This window comes from Corvus kubaryi, unplaced genomic scaffold, assembly GCF_017639235.1.
Source record: "Corvus kubaryi isolate FWS band 111438036 unplaced genomic scaffold, C.kubaryi_AGA036_p1.0 37270, whole genome shotgun sequence".
In the NCBI taxonomy this organism is placed as follows: Eukaryota; Metazoa; Chordata; class Aves; order Passeriformes; family Corvidae; genus Corvus; species Corvus kubaryi.
Window position 1 is genome coordinate 4,608,251 of NW_024581083.1, and position 14,831 is coordinate 4,623,081.

General features: G+C 36.5%; 1 protein-coding gene across 5 annotated transcripts in view; it reads left to right on the top strand.

Moving 5' to 3' along the window:
• GABRB2 (gamma-aminobutyric acid type A receptor subunit beta2) overlaps positions 1 to 14,831 on the top strand; it is a 154,635-nt gene that overhangs the window by 50,453 nt on the left and 89,351 nt on the right. For all 5 annotated transcript variants that reach the window (XM_042025438.1, XM_042025437.1, XM_042025436.1 and 2 more), the window contains one exon: positions 1,482 to 1,702. In XM_042025438.1, the coding sequence (XP_041881372.1) occupies positions 1,482 to 1,702 (221 nt within the window). The remainder of the gene's footprint in view (positions 1 to 1,481; positions 1,703 to 14,831) is intronic.

Genomic DNA, 14,831 nt, shown 5'->3' on the forward strand with positions numbered 1-14,831 from the left:
GGAAGAAATACAGTAACTATTCACAACAGAACATGTATTTCCCCCTGCTTCACTGAAAATTGAAGAGGTGTTTTGAAGCCCATGTACATCGGCTCTTCTGGGGAAGGATGAGGCAAAAAATAAGAGTGTTACCGCCACTGAAATGCACATTTCTATAAAAGAACCGTTTGTAATGATTCATCTGAATGCACACTGTTCTGCAGAGGAGGCAGGGTCAATTAGTTTCAAGGTGCTGTGTCACTGCTTACAGAGCTCTGCTGAAATAGCTGTAGTTCTCACAGGCCCTCCCTAGTTCAAGGGGACATTGATACATACTTACAAATTGTGTACATTGTAAAGAGAATTATTACAACAACCCAATTTCAGTGATTTCTTACTGTGGTGTTCAGTCTTTGAAACTGCAGATTAAGAAAAATTTATTTTTGTATATTTGGAGAAATTCTATATAGCGTTCATATAGCAAATATCCTTTTAAATGAAAATGCTTGTAAAATACAATTGTGGCATATTTTTTTAAAGTAGTTCGGCAGGAAGATTAATTTTCCAACTGTAATAAAAAAATTATTAGTTTAGTTTAGTATTAGTTTAAATAGTAGACTCTCCTTTAAAATATGAAACAGCGAATGAGAACTAATATTGCCATTTATGCAAGTCTTTCTCTGCAGGGATGCTCTTAATATACATTGTGTAATATTTCTAGAGGTTTTTTTTTAGCATCGGCTAAATATAATGATAATTCTGCATCTGTATAAAAGTTTTTACGAAGATATAACCTTTATAAATATATTATTCTTTAAAACACCAAAAGGTCAAAACATCTCTGAAGCACTGTACAGTGGTGCCCTGCATCAAGACAATGCAAGTCTCGTAATACTGTGAATATTTACTGAGATGATAATTGTGCTCTCTGAATTGTCCCCTGAAGAATAATTTTACTTCATCTGTAAAATTAAGACTAAGAGTGTATATCATAGGAACCTCAGAGACTTCCCACTGATTTCAGTGCCTAGGGGCAAGTTAACAGACTTTGAAGAGATTTTAATTTAGGGAAGTGTTTGGGTGGTGACTGCAACTTCAGAGATAGAAGGCTTGATCCAGAGCTCTATTGAATACAGTGGAGACCTTGAAATGAAATTCGGATCTGTGAGTGTTCCTGTTTCCTAGAATTCCCAGGCTTGTAAAGGGCTACAGAAATTTCAGGCTGTTAAATGTCTACAATTTATTTTATTTTATTTTTAAATATTGAAATGAGAATGTCCAGGTCATTCATAAAATGTAAATGCCCCATCTTCTTTGTGTTCTCACTGCTGTTACTAAGTGTATACGAGATGTTCAGTACTGTAAAAATAAATAAATCTACTTATGGAAATTCTGAACAGTCACAATGAATACATCTGTATTTGCATTGTCATTTTTTTGCATATATATGCCATCTGTTTCAATGCAAACTTTGTTTGTTTGTTTGTTTTTTCTAATTATAGGACTATACCTTGACAATGTACTTCCAGCAAGCGTGGAGGGATAAGAGGCTGTCCTATAATGTAATACCTCTAAACCTCACTCTGGACAACAGAGTAGCTGATCAGCTCTGGGTGCCCGATACCTATTTCCTGAATGACAAGAAGTCATTTGTTCATGGTGTCACTGTGAAGAACAGAATGATTCGTTTGCATCCAGATGGAACAGTCCTTTATGGACTCAGGTCAGTATGAACCATTTCTAACTCTTTTTGTCTCTTAATTTAAAACCATGATTAAAAAGCTAAAAATAAAAATAAAAACCATTCCTTGCCTTTTTTTTTTTAATGTTTTTCTTTTTATTGCTGTATTCTATATAACTGATGATATTCCAGAAAAAAAAATGAAGTATTCTAAGATTGGATAAATTTTTTTTTTAATACAAATTTTGGAGATAAAGTGCCATTTTTAGTACAGTTCAGAGACTTGTATTAAGAACAGATAAGACTGTAAATATTACTTGAAATACTCATTCTGGATTAAAACCCTGGTTTAGAACTGCTTCTTCAAAGGAATTGAAATATGAAATACAAAATGAGGATTTGCAGAAAAAACAGAAAATGTATATGACAGCTGAATTGATAGTTTAACTGATATGTTTTAAAAATATTTTTGATTGAATATTAGATTGCTTTGTATGATACCCAGATGAATCAGCTTTCTGAGTTTCACTTAGATGAGGTATGACTTGAAATGTTTTTCAGCCTGTTGTTGTTGTTGTGTATGACTGTATGTAGAGGGGTGACTGGGAAAATCAACAAAAGGTCTTCACCCTTGAGAAGTTATGAAAAGTGAGGAAATTGTCTGTTTAGTGATGTTAACAGGATAAATAATTGCTGAGAAATTGATTTTAAAATGTAGCTGCAAAAGAGTGACAATGCAATGTGGGTAGGTAACAAAAGAGCAGGAAAGCATTGTCTGGGTTAACAATAGAAAATGCTGCAGAGCTGGGTATTGTATTTACCAATGTTTGTTGTGTCCAATTATGTTTTCTGTGGGAGCAGTTCAGGCTCTGGCACTATGGCTGGGAGCAAGTCTGGAGTTTTTGTGATTGTTCAGTGAAGCAACAGATACTTGGTTCCTTGAAAAGCAGTTGTAGTTTAAAGTGAAATATAAACCAACTACAAAACACACCTTTATATTAATGGAGTGAGAGCGACCATAACAATGGTTTTGGTGTAGTTTCCAATTTAAGATTCTGAAATCATAATGTTTATTATTATCTTCTAAAATAAATCAGAAATAAATATCAGGTTTAATGTCTTCAATAATGCTAACTTTTTATTGCTATTTCTGGCATTTTTATTCTGACTACTTAACCATCTGTAATAATTTCTTTTTTTTAAAGGTTGGTAAACAGTAAGTAGAGCTCACAAAAAATTGTCCATAGAAGAACCAAGTAAAAGAAATTTTTGTTTTCTGGGAGTTTCTTCTTGTTCATCTGTTTTTCAAAAACTTAAAACCTGTCATGAAATATACTTTATTTAAGGTTTTGAGGGTTTTGTTTGTTTCTTTTTTTTGAGAACCAGTGGTGTTACTGTTTCATTGTTTTGGGTGAAACCTTTGTTCCTCTTCATTCAGCATAAATAGCAAATCAGTTTTAATGTCTTTTATAAGATGCAATAAAATGAAATGGTTTCTGTTTTTTACTTAAAACTGTTTAACGTAATTCGAGGAATCATTATTAATGCTTTGAGCCTTTATTTTCCAGAGTTATTTTCTTCAATACTTACAATCACAATATGGTTTTAGATATGGTTTTAGATTAATTCTAAAATGGGATATTTTTTTATTGTAGGACTTGTGCACAGCCCAGAGTTGAAGGCATTTAGACAGCTTTTTTTCCTAGGTAAAAAATTTCACTTTAGGAAATAATTTTCTAGTATTTGGGTATATGTAGCAATCTCACATTTGAGATTATCAGTTCTTACATCTGAGACTCTGCTTGGTGCATTTCAAGTGTTCTCTTTGCCCTGTGAGCTGGCACAAGATGAATGATGGATGTGAATTCTGCCATTGTTCTGTTGCTGTGCTGGAATGAATTGTAACTTAGGGCAGGGGCAGGACGATTGTCACCCTATACTGCCCTAGCCAGCACTAAGATTGGGGACTGCAATTGCCTTCACTCCTTTGGCAACTGTGTACTTGAACAGCACAGAGGGGAAGGACACCTCTGGTTCTTGTGTGTTTTGTGGTAGAGACTATGGAACATAACAGATAGCTAATAGGGGACAAGGCAAGAAAACCCCTTCTTATATGTCCTAATTCTTAATGAACCATGGACAAGTCTTGTGAAATGTAGAATCAATTCCTCCTTCTCAGACTCAGCTCAGTAGGTCTCAGAAAGGCTTTCTCGCTAAAATGTCTTTCAAACGCTGGGCTGGATGGGGAAGATGCACCGGTGGTAATACAACAGGATTATATGAGTGCCATATTCTGCTTTTGCCTTCACTGGACCAAGTAGCAATCAATGATCTCATTCTAATACTAATGTTTTAGTTTTATAGCTCTAAGTAGCTTTATCTATCTATTTCATCTAAATTCAACTCAGAGTTAATGTTATTTCCACAGTAGTGGAAATAATTTCCACAGTGTCCACAGTAGTGATATCTTTAATGCCTGCTTATTAGTAATTTCTGCATACCATTAAAAATACCTGCTTAGTTGTATTTCTCACATATCTAAAACCCCCTGTACACTATTATTCTGAAAATTAATACTGTTCTTGCTGTGTTAATTTACTTTAGCTTATACTTACAGTCACATATTCTTACTTTGGGATGCATTTTTCTAAAGTGAGATTCCTTTAAGTGTCAGTCTGAATTTTTTTCATCTCCCCATACATCTATTTATAAACATTATCACATGCATACACATATAAAATTTGCTGTGAATTTGGTTGCATTTACCTTGATTGCTGTAATCAAATTCATTGAACTGCAAGTGATCTTATCAGTAAAAATGTAACCATCCCTTTCTTTTGTGTCCCTATAGTTGAATTTCTATTTCATGCAGCAAGCAGTGATCCCTTAACATTGTCCTTTTTGGTTTTGTGAGCAGAACCCATACATGGTGCACATGTCACATCCAATTAGATTTGACACTGGGAGGTTAAATTTCAGGAAGGACTAGGAGGCAGTTTAGTGAGCACCTGGATCATGCTGTCACTAAAAGAGGGGAGGAGAGAGGGAAGGGAAAAAAAGAAAAAGGGCTAATAATGAAAGGAGACAAAGGGCTGGTGTGTTGTCCTCATAGCCTGCCTTTTTCACTGCTACAGGGCATTAGTTAAGGGCATAATTAAATTCTTGACCTTTTTTATACAGAGAACGTGACATGGTGGTTGCTTTTAAGTTAAGAAGGACTTTTATTTCTGATGGATAGCTGCCAGCTATTTATGTTTTGGGAAAATGGGGGTTTTTGTATTTTTTTCATATTCCATCTGGCAAGAAAATTATTCATTGCTGCCAAGACCAGGACATTCAATAGATTATATACTTAAATCACCTAAATGGTAGAAAATTGTAAACATATAGTCTTAAATGAAGAGTCATTACGGGAAAAATCACTATGTTGGAAGTTAAGATGATTTGCAAGAAGATATTAGTGATTTGACCACATATTTAGAACAGTAAATTTAGACATTCACATCTAGTATAGCAGATAGTTTACAGTAGTTTGAGCAAAGCTTAAATAAGATAAGCAGTCAAAACTGAGGAAAATATATGGCTTTAACTAAATTTCTCTGTGTTAAAATATCTGGTTTATTAAATACACTTAGCAGAAATGGGTGCTACAGTAGATGAGATTTGTTATTTCTTACATTTATTTTTATATATATAAATACATATATAAAAAATTTCCCCTGACTTTTGACATAAAGCCTGTTCTAAAATGTGGATCAAAAGTTCAGCTGTCTTCTGCTTTCTTCTGCATAAGCCTGGGGAAGAATCATTTCTCTGATTTTTGTGGCCTCTGAAAGCACCAAGTTTTTTGAATTTTTTCCAGGGATTGGAATGCGAGATTTGAGAATGGTGACAAGTTAAGATCCTTCTATTTGCCAATTTTGAATTGCTGCTTTTTGTGTAACTACATTATGGTGTCTTTCTGGAACTCACCTCTTTACTGGGAGAGAGTCTTGGGATGCTATGTGTCAGAGTCAGGAGAAAATTTAGAATACAAGGATTAAACATAGTTGAAGAAGTGGCTTAAGACCAATACGTTTTGTGTGGGTTTGCACCATTACCATGCTGTTTACAGAGATACTGACTCTTGCATACATTTCTCCCAACATTCCTCACAAGAGAACTCGGTGACAGTGGGTAGAGAACTGATAATTACATGCCCAAGAGCATTTTATACTTTTGTATCTCTTCAGTAGGATGGTTTTCTGCTTTTTGTAAATGAAGTTTGTGGGTGTTTTTTACAGAAAAATAGAATATATATGGAATTCCTGATAGGAACCATGTTCTGTGAGGTAACAATGTTGCTGTCCTTTTTAGCCAAAAGGAAAACAAAAGGAAGTAGAACAGAGGAGTGTTTTTCAGAAATTAAAGGCTTTTCCCATTTGAAAGCCCAACAGTTTTACTTGCCAAGATTTATCTAAGGCATTACCAACTATGAGTCTCCAACTCAGCTAGCAGTAATTCCTATTTGACTGATGGAACACAGTAATCTCCCACAAATGAGAGAATTATGTGTATGATGGCCTTGCTTTGTTCTCTACTCAGTGCTACCAGCATTGAGTCACATGAATCCTAAACAGTCCTGGATGCCTGTATTTTGTGTTGTCTCAGCTTTGCCTTCTGCTGTCTGCTCACTCAGTTTCAGCTGCTTGGAAATTTTCACTTCTGCAAGTAAAATCGATTCTCCCACATTTTGCTCTGGTAAAACAACATTGGGCATTTTTGTTGTATAGTTAGACTTCTTCAGCAGTTTAACTCCTCATTGGCAGCTTATTGTCTATGAAATCTGATGGGCAATTTTAAAAGCAATTGCTTTGCAAATATCTTTATTTCTCAGACCATATTCCTTGAGAGGTGAGTTGTTCACACCAGCTACCTTTCAGTAAAGCATTTGATCTTTATTTTGCTACTTTTTGCTTTTTTCTGGGTTTTTTTGTTGGGGTTTTTTGTTTGTTTGGGGGGGATTTGTTTTGGGGTTTGTTTTGGTTTGGGGGTTTGAGGTGGTTGTTTTTGTTTGGGTTTGAGTTTGGTTTTGTTGGTTTTGGGGTTTTTTTTCTGATAGGGCTTAATTTTAATTAAATTCTAAGCATAATTTGGAGGTAAAGCTCCATTTTTCAGTTTTAAAATCAAACAGTCATTTGTACTAGCTGGAACTCTGGAAGTGTTCAAGCCCAGGTTGGATGGGGGCTTGAGCAACCTGGTGGGAGGTGTCTCTGCCCGTGGCAGGGGGTTTGGGACTGGATGGGCTTTAAGATACATTTCAACCCCTTAAAATCTTGTGATTTTGTGAATAAATAATATGTCTTTGGACTGCCTACAATATTTCAAATATCCTTGTTACTCTGAAATGTCTTCTGCAAGAAAGAAAGAGATCTGTCCTACCTTTTTGCTGCAAAATTGTATTTCCAGAAGCTGGACAGAAGGTGTTTAAGAATTTTTAATGCCCATTCATGGTAAGCAAAAAATGTTCTCAAAATCTTTCTCACTTTGAGGATTTCAGAAGAGATAAAAAGGACCTGGACTTCTTTTCTGGGGAGAAGATATTATTTTGGATGCTGTTCTTTATCATGATACCTGTCCAGGTGGCAGGTGTTTCTGGTTCCATCACATTCGTGCCTCTCTTGGCTGTGCAGCCCTTCATTCCAACTGGGGCCTTGTCCAGCCTCAGGGAAGAAGAGGAAATAAACATTATGATGAGGTATGCTGTGGCATGAAAAGCACCAATAGCATCTCAAAGTACTGTTGCCATTTGTTAAAACAAATAAGTAAATATTATGCATTATCTTTATTAGGATGTCTGAAGTGTCAGTAGCTTTCTGTTGGTCCAATTAAAAAAAAAGTTTCTTAATTTTGGTTATCACTTCTTGTGATATAACACTAAATTTCTTTAAATGACAATAGGGCATATATAGGCATTGCAAAGAGGAAGTAAAAAGTAATTTTTATAAGTCTTGTTTGAACCTGAGAATATCAGTCTGGGAAGAAGCATTTCCACTGTGTTAAGTGGGTAATTTTTTTGTGCTGGTGCTCACAGCTATAGATGCAATTACTGACTTTTCCTTTGCCAACACTTTCCAAGCCGATTCATAGTCTGACATGCAGTTGTTTACTTTTGCACAAGAAATGAGGTGAATTCGATTTCTGTGTCCAGATTTTCAAGGCCGTTAGTATACATAGACATGTAAGAACCCTTAAATCTTGTATGCAGGTGGTCAAAGCAAGAACTTTTTGAAAACTTGTAGAAATAAATGCAAACATAGTAAAGTATCATTTCATTCTGAAGTCATGTAGCTGTTGTGAAGACTTGAAAAAAATTGAGTACTGTACAATTATGTAGAATTTCAAGTACAAAGAATTTCTGCATTAAGAAGTAAGCATTACCACAACAAATCTCATTATTTGGAAATACTGGAGCAGGATAAGTCTGATCACAGCTCTTTTCTTGCACATTCAATATAGATCCAGCATAAGGAAAGGAACTTGAATCCCAGTGTGTTGCTTAAATGAAATAATTGTTGTTTTAAATAAACAAGGTATCAGTTCTGGCCCAAGGTGTGGGCCAGATGCTATTTTCCTTTCTAATGCAAATAGTTCTTTTGTAGGTTCCAAGGAATAAAGCAGAGAAATACAACTACTGTTATTTCTAATAACACTGTTCCTGTGAGCTGTAGATTTGGACATGAAGCAAATCATCCAGTTTCTCTGCTCAGTTATTCCACTTGGTAAATTGGAATGCTAAAACCTACCTTCTCGCAGGGGTGTTGTGAAGATTAATTAATTAGTTTGTAAAGTGCTTTGATCCCATAAAACACTACATAAGTGCCAAGCATTATTGTGAAGAATTATAAAATGCCAGCCCTCATGTGCACCTTGGGATGGCCAGGTTATAGATACAAATCTGCTTCATTTTCTCAGAATCACATTGTTCCACTTTTCCTACATAGCAGCCCATTCACAAAATGAGCCAATTTGGGAAAGATGCAATTTCTGGAAAAAAAAGGAAATCATTGACTCTCATAAATATCTCTTTTCAATTTAGGACTCATAGATTATATATGCATTTTTCTGTAGGATTTGGAATGGCATCTTTACACCATTCATCCTCAGCAGGAGGGACAGTAGTTGTGTTTTAAATATCTCCCCTATCTGAAAGAAAACAAAGATATCTTTCTATTTCAATCCCTTTATTAGATTTTAAGTATAAGTATTCAGAAGGGTCTTTTGCTTTTACTTTTTTATTAAGTGCCTGTTAAGTCATTAATATGTGAGTAATTAGTTCAATTAAGCTTAATAAGAAAAAAAACTTAAGTCACAGGAATCCTTTCCATTAAAAGCCCTATTATCCAAAATTATTGCATTGCAATGAAGTGAAAAAAAGTCCAAGTTCTATTTGCCTAACAGGCAGACTGTGGCATTTAGTCTGCGTTAGTAAGAAAGTCTCCATCAGCTACAGAACCATGAAATAGTTCAAGTTGCTCCAAGGGTATTTCATATTCCAAAAACAAATAGAAGTCATCAAACATTTAATCTTAAATTTTAATAATTTATATAATTTAGTATTACAGCAATCTATCATTTCTCTTCCACAATGTCTTTGATCTATGATTTGAGTTGATGATCTTGAGAAGGGAGATTTTCCCATTGGAAGGACATACATAAAATCTCAGAATGCTCTGATCAAGACTCAGCTAATGGGATGGATGCTAAATGTGTGTATACAAACACGTGTTTAAATATATGATATCTATTTGATAAATAAAAACAATATATTTGTATATGTATAAATTCCACTTGTGCATACTGGAGTTTTTTTACTAAAATTGGTAAAATCTGAGATGGATCTCAGAAGTAAGAGCAGGATTGGGGGCCTTGCATGTGTAAGAAAAATAAAAGTTAGGACACTGTAGAACTAATAATACCTCTTGTGGGTCATGCACAATCACTTTCTAGTTCTTCTTGTGATTGTACAGATGAAACTTTTCTTACACACTTTTAATGTAAGACATTGTAGAATACTATTTATTGAGTGAAAGAATACGTTTTTTTCCCTACCAAGTGTCTTATCTGAAGGTGCAAGTACTTGGATTTAGTTTTTATTCTAGTTAAATATCTAGTTTGGGTGATTATTTTTTCTCCAAAAAAACCCATTTCCTTTATGTTTTAATGCATTTTCTGGGAAGATAATTGCTGATTTGTTCACCCACTGTTTTATTCTACTTTGTTATTGAACTTTACAGAATGGTAAAATGGTTTCTGAGAAATAAAAATTGCCTAAACTCCTCAAGTGTAAGGGGCTTGTTGGGGTTTTTTTTCATTGCATTTCCTGGCTCTATTTCTTTATTTCTCTGAAAATTGAAATTTCTTGTGGTCTTCAATGTGCAAAGTAACTGAAGAGAGCTTTTCGTGGAACAGTATTCAGTCCTGCTTAGAAGGAGAGAAACTAGGATAAGATATAAGAAATTCTGGGGATTTGTGCTTCCAGGTATGTTCTCCAGGCTCAGGATGTGTGTAAGCTTCTGCAGAAGAGCACTTTAAAGCTGTGCCTGTCACTGATTTTTAGACTATAATGCAGATATTTCTACTTGCTGTTCAGTAAGTAGAAATAAGACTAGATTTTTTTTCTCCTCTAAATCATTTGTGTAAGAACATAATTTTTTTTGCAGCAGCTTTTTTTTGTTCCTGTATAGTCAGTCATTCCTAGAACATTTGCTGCTTCTGCTAGTCTAGAACCATCTGAAAAGACAGAGAATAGAAAATGTTTGGAAAACACTTTTTTTAAATTTATATGAATGTGCCATCTGTACGAGCAGATGGCTAGAATGTCTCAGGGCCAGGAGGAGACTGTGAGATCAAATCACAAGGAAAGAACTACATGAGGCATGTTCCTTGTGTCAGAACAAAAAGGACCTCAGGAATCACCTCACTGATGTGACCTGGAAACTGTTCCCTCAGAAACTGCTGTTTCAGTAGCAGAAAGTGTTTCAAGGTGGTGTAATCAATACAGTAAGGATCCCCAGCACTTGTATTCTGAGAACATGATCTTTTCTGGCAGTTGTTCAGAAACAAGCAAATCTTCAGGACCCTAAATTATTCTCACATACGGGCTGTAAGTCCACATTCAGCATTTCACAGGGAGAGTTTGCCAGAGTGCCTTATCCTGCTTGGCTTCTGAATTGAGAAGCCATTGTTTTCTCCATCTTTATGTAGTACAGTGTGTCGTTTTTCAGAAAACTCTTTTTTTAAAAAACTGCAGTAATTGCAGAATATTGAATATGTATGACATGCTTTAACAGCTTACCGTATCTTTTTTTGTGGTGGCTGCTGCTGACACATCTGCACATCACTGAAATCCCTCCAGGGATGGTGATTCCACCTCTTTAGGGCAGCTTATTACAATGCTTAACAGCCCTTACAGTGAAAAGTTTTTCCTAATATGCAATCTACACCTCTCCTAGTTCAACCTGAGGCTGTTTACTCTTGTCTTTTGCTTGTTACTTGGTAGAAGAGAATGACCCTCACCTGGCTACGACTTCCTGCCTGGGAGTTGCAGAGAGTGAGAAGATCTCCACTGAGACTCCTTTTCTCCAGGCTGAGTCCCCCCCAGGTCCCTCAGCTGCTGCACATAAGGCACAGGCTCCAAACCCTGTCCCAGGTCCATTGCCCTTCTCTGGACTTGCTCCAATATCTCAATGTTTTCCTTGCAGGGAGGGGCCTTGACCTGAGCCCTGCAGTTGTGCCAGTCATCCCATTGTCTTTCCACAATGGCAACTATATCATAGTTTTCCTGCTGCAGAATGGTCCCTGCTCCTCCTGTGTGTTGCCCAAAAATATACTTACATCTTATGGGTATGTTTTCATTTACCAATAGGTATCTGTCCCAGGACTATTTTTTAAAACGCTGACATTTTAAAATTGCTCCAAAATTTGATCTTGAAAAGAGAAAGGCATGTGAAAGGCATATGAAAGCATATGACCTTTTAATGTGGAAAAAAATCTCCTTTTCCCAAAGCCCTTTGCAGGGTTGTAAAGCCACTGGGGATTATAAAGCTAACATTTACTTAGAAAATGTAGTTATAGACCTTAACAATCCCTGCAAGACTAAGATATCTTTACTGTAGAAGGTGTTGCATGCCAGCTTTTTTCCTATTTAAAGTGGTAATGGAAAATTTATTCAGTATCTATTGAAAAGTTATGGTGCATTCTCTTCGGTGTCAGAATGGAGGAAAACAAGGGATGTGTAACTGTTGGAGAAACACTTTGAGATCTCAGTTTAATTTGCATTAATGGAAACTGGAACAGTAGGGTTAGGACCAAGTGGTCCAGCACTGGCTGGCCACTGGTCCAACCACTTGGCTGGCTTCTCTCTTAGGGACCACAACTTTTCTGACCTACTTCAGTGTGTTGTTTCTGTCAGTGCAGAACCTATCCCCATTTGGAGATATCTGAGTAAGTATCAGAAATGTTGGAGCTAGAAGGAAAAAGTTCTTTATCACAATGTTGACATCCACAAATTCTGTCCTCTCTTTTTGTCCTTTGCTATTCTGACTTTCTTTGTTGTGCAGGTTTTTACAGCAGTTGTTATTGGTAGAAATACTAGCAAAAATTAGCTATCAATAATAGATCTTTGTGTAGTTTGGGGGCTTTTTAACTTAATAACAAGATGTGCGCTTTAGAATAATAGTCTTGTACCTTAACAAGGCAATATGGTTGATACTACATGGGAAGAAAGACAACAAAATTTGGAATGCTTCTGCTGATGTGGGAAACCAAGAAAACATTAATTTACTGTAATCATAAAGCTTGTTACAATCGACCTCATAGATAGTTTTACTGAAATATTACAAATTTCAGGCAATGAAAACTACTTGGAAAGAACTTAGAAATCCCTTGAACTCAGATGACTACAGGACATTTTTTTGTGGTCAGCTGAGGAGGTAAATTATTGTTGGACCTTGCTGATAAGCTCTATCCTTTCAGGGAGATATCATCACCTGTGTTTTCATCTTATCATTTACTCTCTGGAAGATGGCTCATCTCTACTCCATTTGGTTCTCTCTGTAAAAAGCAGAGATGACCATCATTGCACGAGATGGAAAATAAGACAAAGGCAAGGAGGCAAATACTGAATATCCATCCTTCTGTCCTTCTATTTTTCATTACACTCAACAGGAGCTTATTCCATAGTTCCATCCCAGGATATATCTTACTCTTGGCAAACAACTGAGAGTAAAGCACTGTGCATCTTTAAACACCAGCCTGTGGGCTGCTTCTGCAAGGGGGTCTCCAAAGCACATATAATTGGAATGTACAAATATTACATTATGGTTATCCTGAAATGCCTTTGAATATTGTTTCACAGCATTAGTGTTGCTGGAGAAATGGCATGTACAACAGAGAGGACTTTTGCTGCTGTTGGATTTTTAAAGAGGTGGTAGCCATAAGAAAGATATGCCATTAGTCATTTTCATGTGACTTTGCTATGCCTTCCAGAAATACATTCAAGAGCTGCAATATTTATATGAAAAAGAATTTTCTAAGGACACTGCTGTGTGTTAAAGAAACGTCCACCCCTTCTCCCAACCAAACAGAGTAGTTTATTTCTTTTTGAAGAAAGAGATACTGAAGATATACTCAAGATTATTACTTTTTCATAGCCTTCTGTCTTCATCTTCTAATGCAAGGTTCTTTTATGTTATAGAGAAGTTGCAGTATAATTTCAAGTAAATTATTTGCACGTTATTAAAACTGAAGGATATGGATAAAATGTTGAATGCTAGTGTTCAGGAAGGTGTTCTTATTTTGCAGTTATATATGTCTGTAAGAATACAAATTCAAAATACTTAACCTGGCTTTGAAGGGTCCTGGAGTAATTTCCAGATGCATATACTGCAGTATTCAGAATTATGATGGTTTTAAAAAATTTAGTTACCTTAAAAAACAACAACAACAACAAAAAAATCTACCTGGAAAATCTGAGGAGGCAAGTTATAATTCTAGAAGAAATGAAAATCTGAGTGTTTGAGACTACAAAAATCTTTATAGACAAGGATTAGGAGGAAACCTTTCCCCTGCACAGGTGGTTCTGTAGGGTACCACTGATGCTGCAGGTGGAGTCCCACTCATGTAATCAGCAGCAGCTGCATTTTGCCATTTAAGTGTCGCCTCCAGTCATTACTTCTTTTCTACTCCTCCTTTGATTTAACTGGACTGACCCAAAGCTTATATTGTGGCACTTTTTCTTTTGTTATAATTGAACACTTATCACTAGTTCCAAAACTATCTAGAAAATGTTATGCATAGGGATATCCCAGAATTGGATACTGGGGTGTTATGGTTAGTGTTTTGGTGGTTTCTTGAGTTTTGTTTATTTACGCTTTTTGGGGGGTTTTTTTCTGTGTTAATATTTTGTTTCCATGCATACTGAAGGTATTTTTCATATATTGAAGGAGATAGACTCTCGTTCCAGCTATCTTACCTAGTCACATCTTCTCTACTTCACCTTATTTAATTTTCTTTAGGGTTCATCTTTCCATTTCATTTCAATATGGCTTTAATTTTAGTACAATCTATATCTATCGTTTATAGGATAGCTAAGAAAATTGGCTGTGCCCTGGTTTTAGAAATAGGGGTATGTCATGGGTTAGCAAGCTAAGTCCCGGAAGTGATGTTCTTTAAAAGGGGTGCGTACAGCTTCCTCTGTGACCTGACAGAACCTATCAGCTGGCCCGTTTGAATATGGACAATTCTTTAAGCCACTTAAAGTTGTGACTGCCTCTGTGAAGCACACTTAAGAATAGAAACTCCAAGGCAGAGCGTCTCTGTCTCGTTTCCGGTGCTGGGACAGGTGGTTGCGGGCCCTGTGTGGGGGCCAGCGGGCCCGGCCCAGGCCCTGCTCAGGCCAGGCCAGGCCACGGCCATCCTGGAACTGATAGGCCCTGTTCCACCCGCAGAACCCCCCCTACAGCAGGGCTGTGGGCAGCCGGAGCAGCTCGGCTTCCCCCTCCCCCCCCCCCCACCCTGCAGCCAAGGCCAAGATTTCAGCTAAAGCTGCACCACTGTCCAGCAGAGGTCATGTGACCCACAGTGATAAGCAACATTCCAGCTGCAAGGCTGAGGTGAGATTAACCCTTTT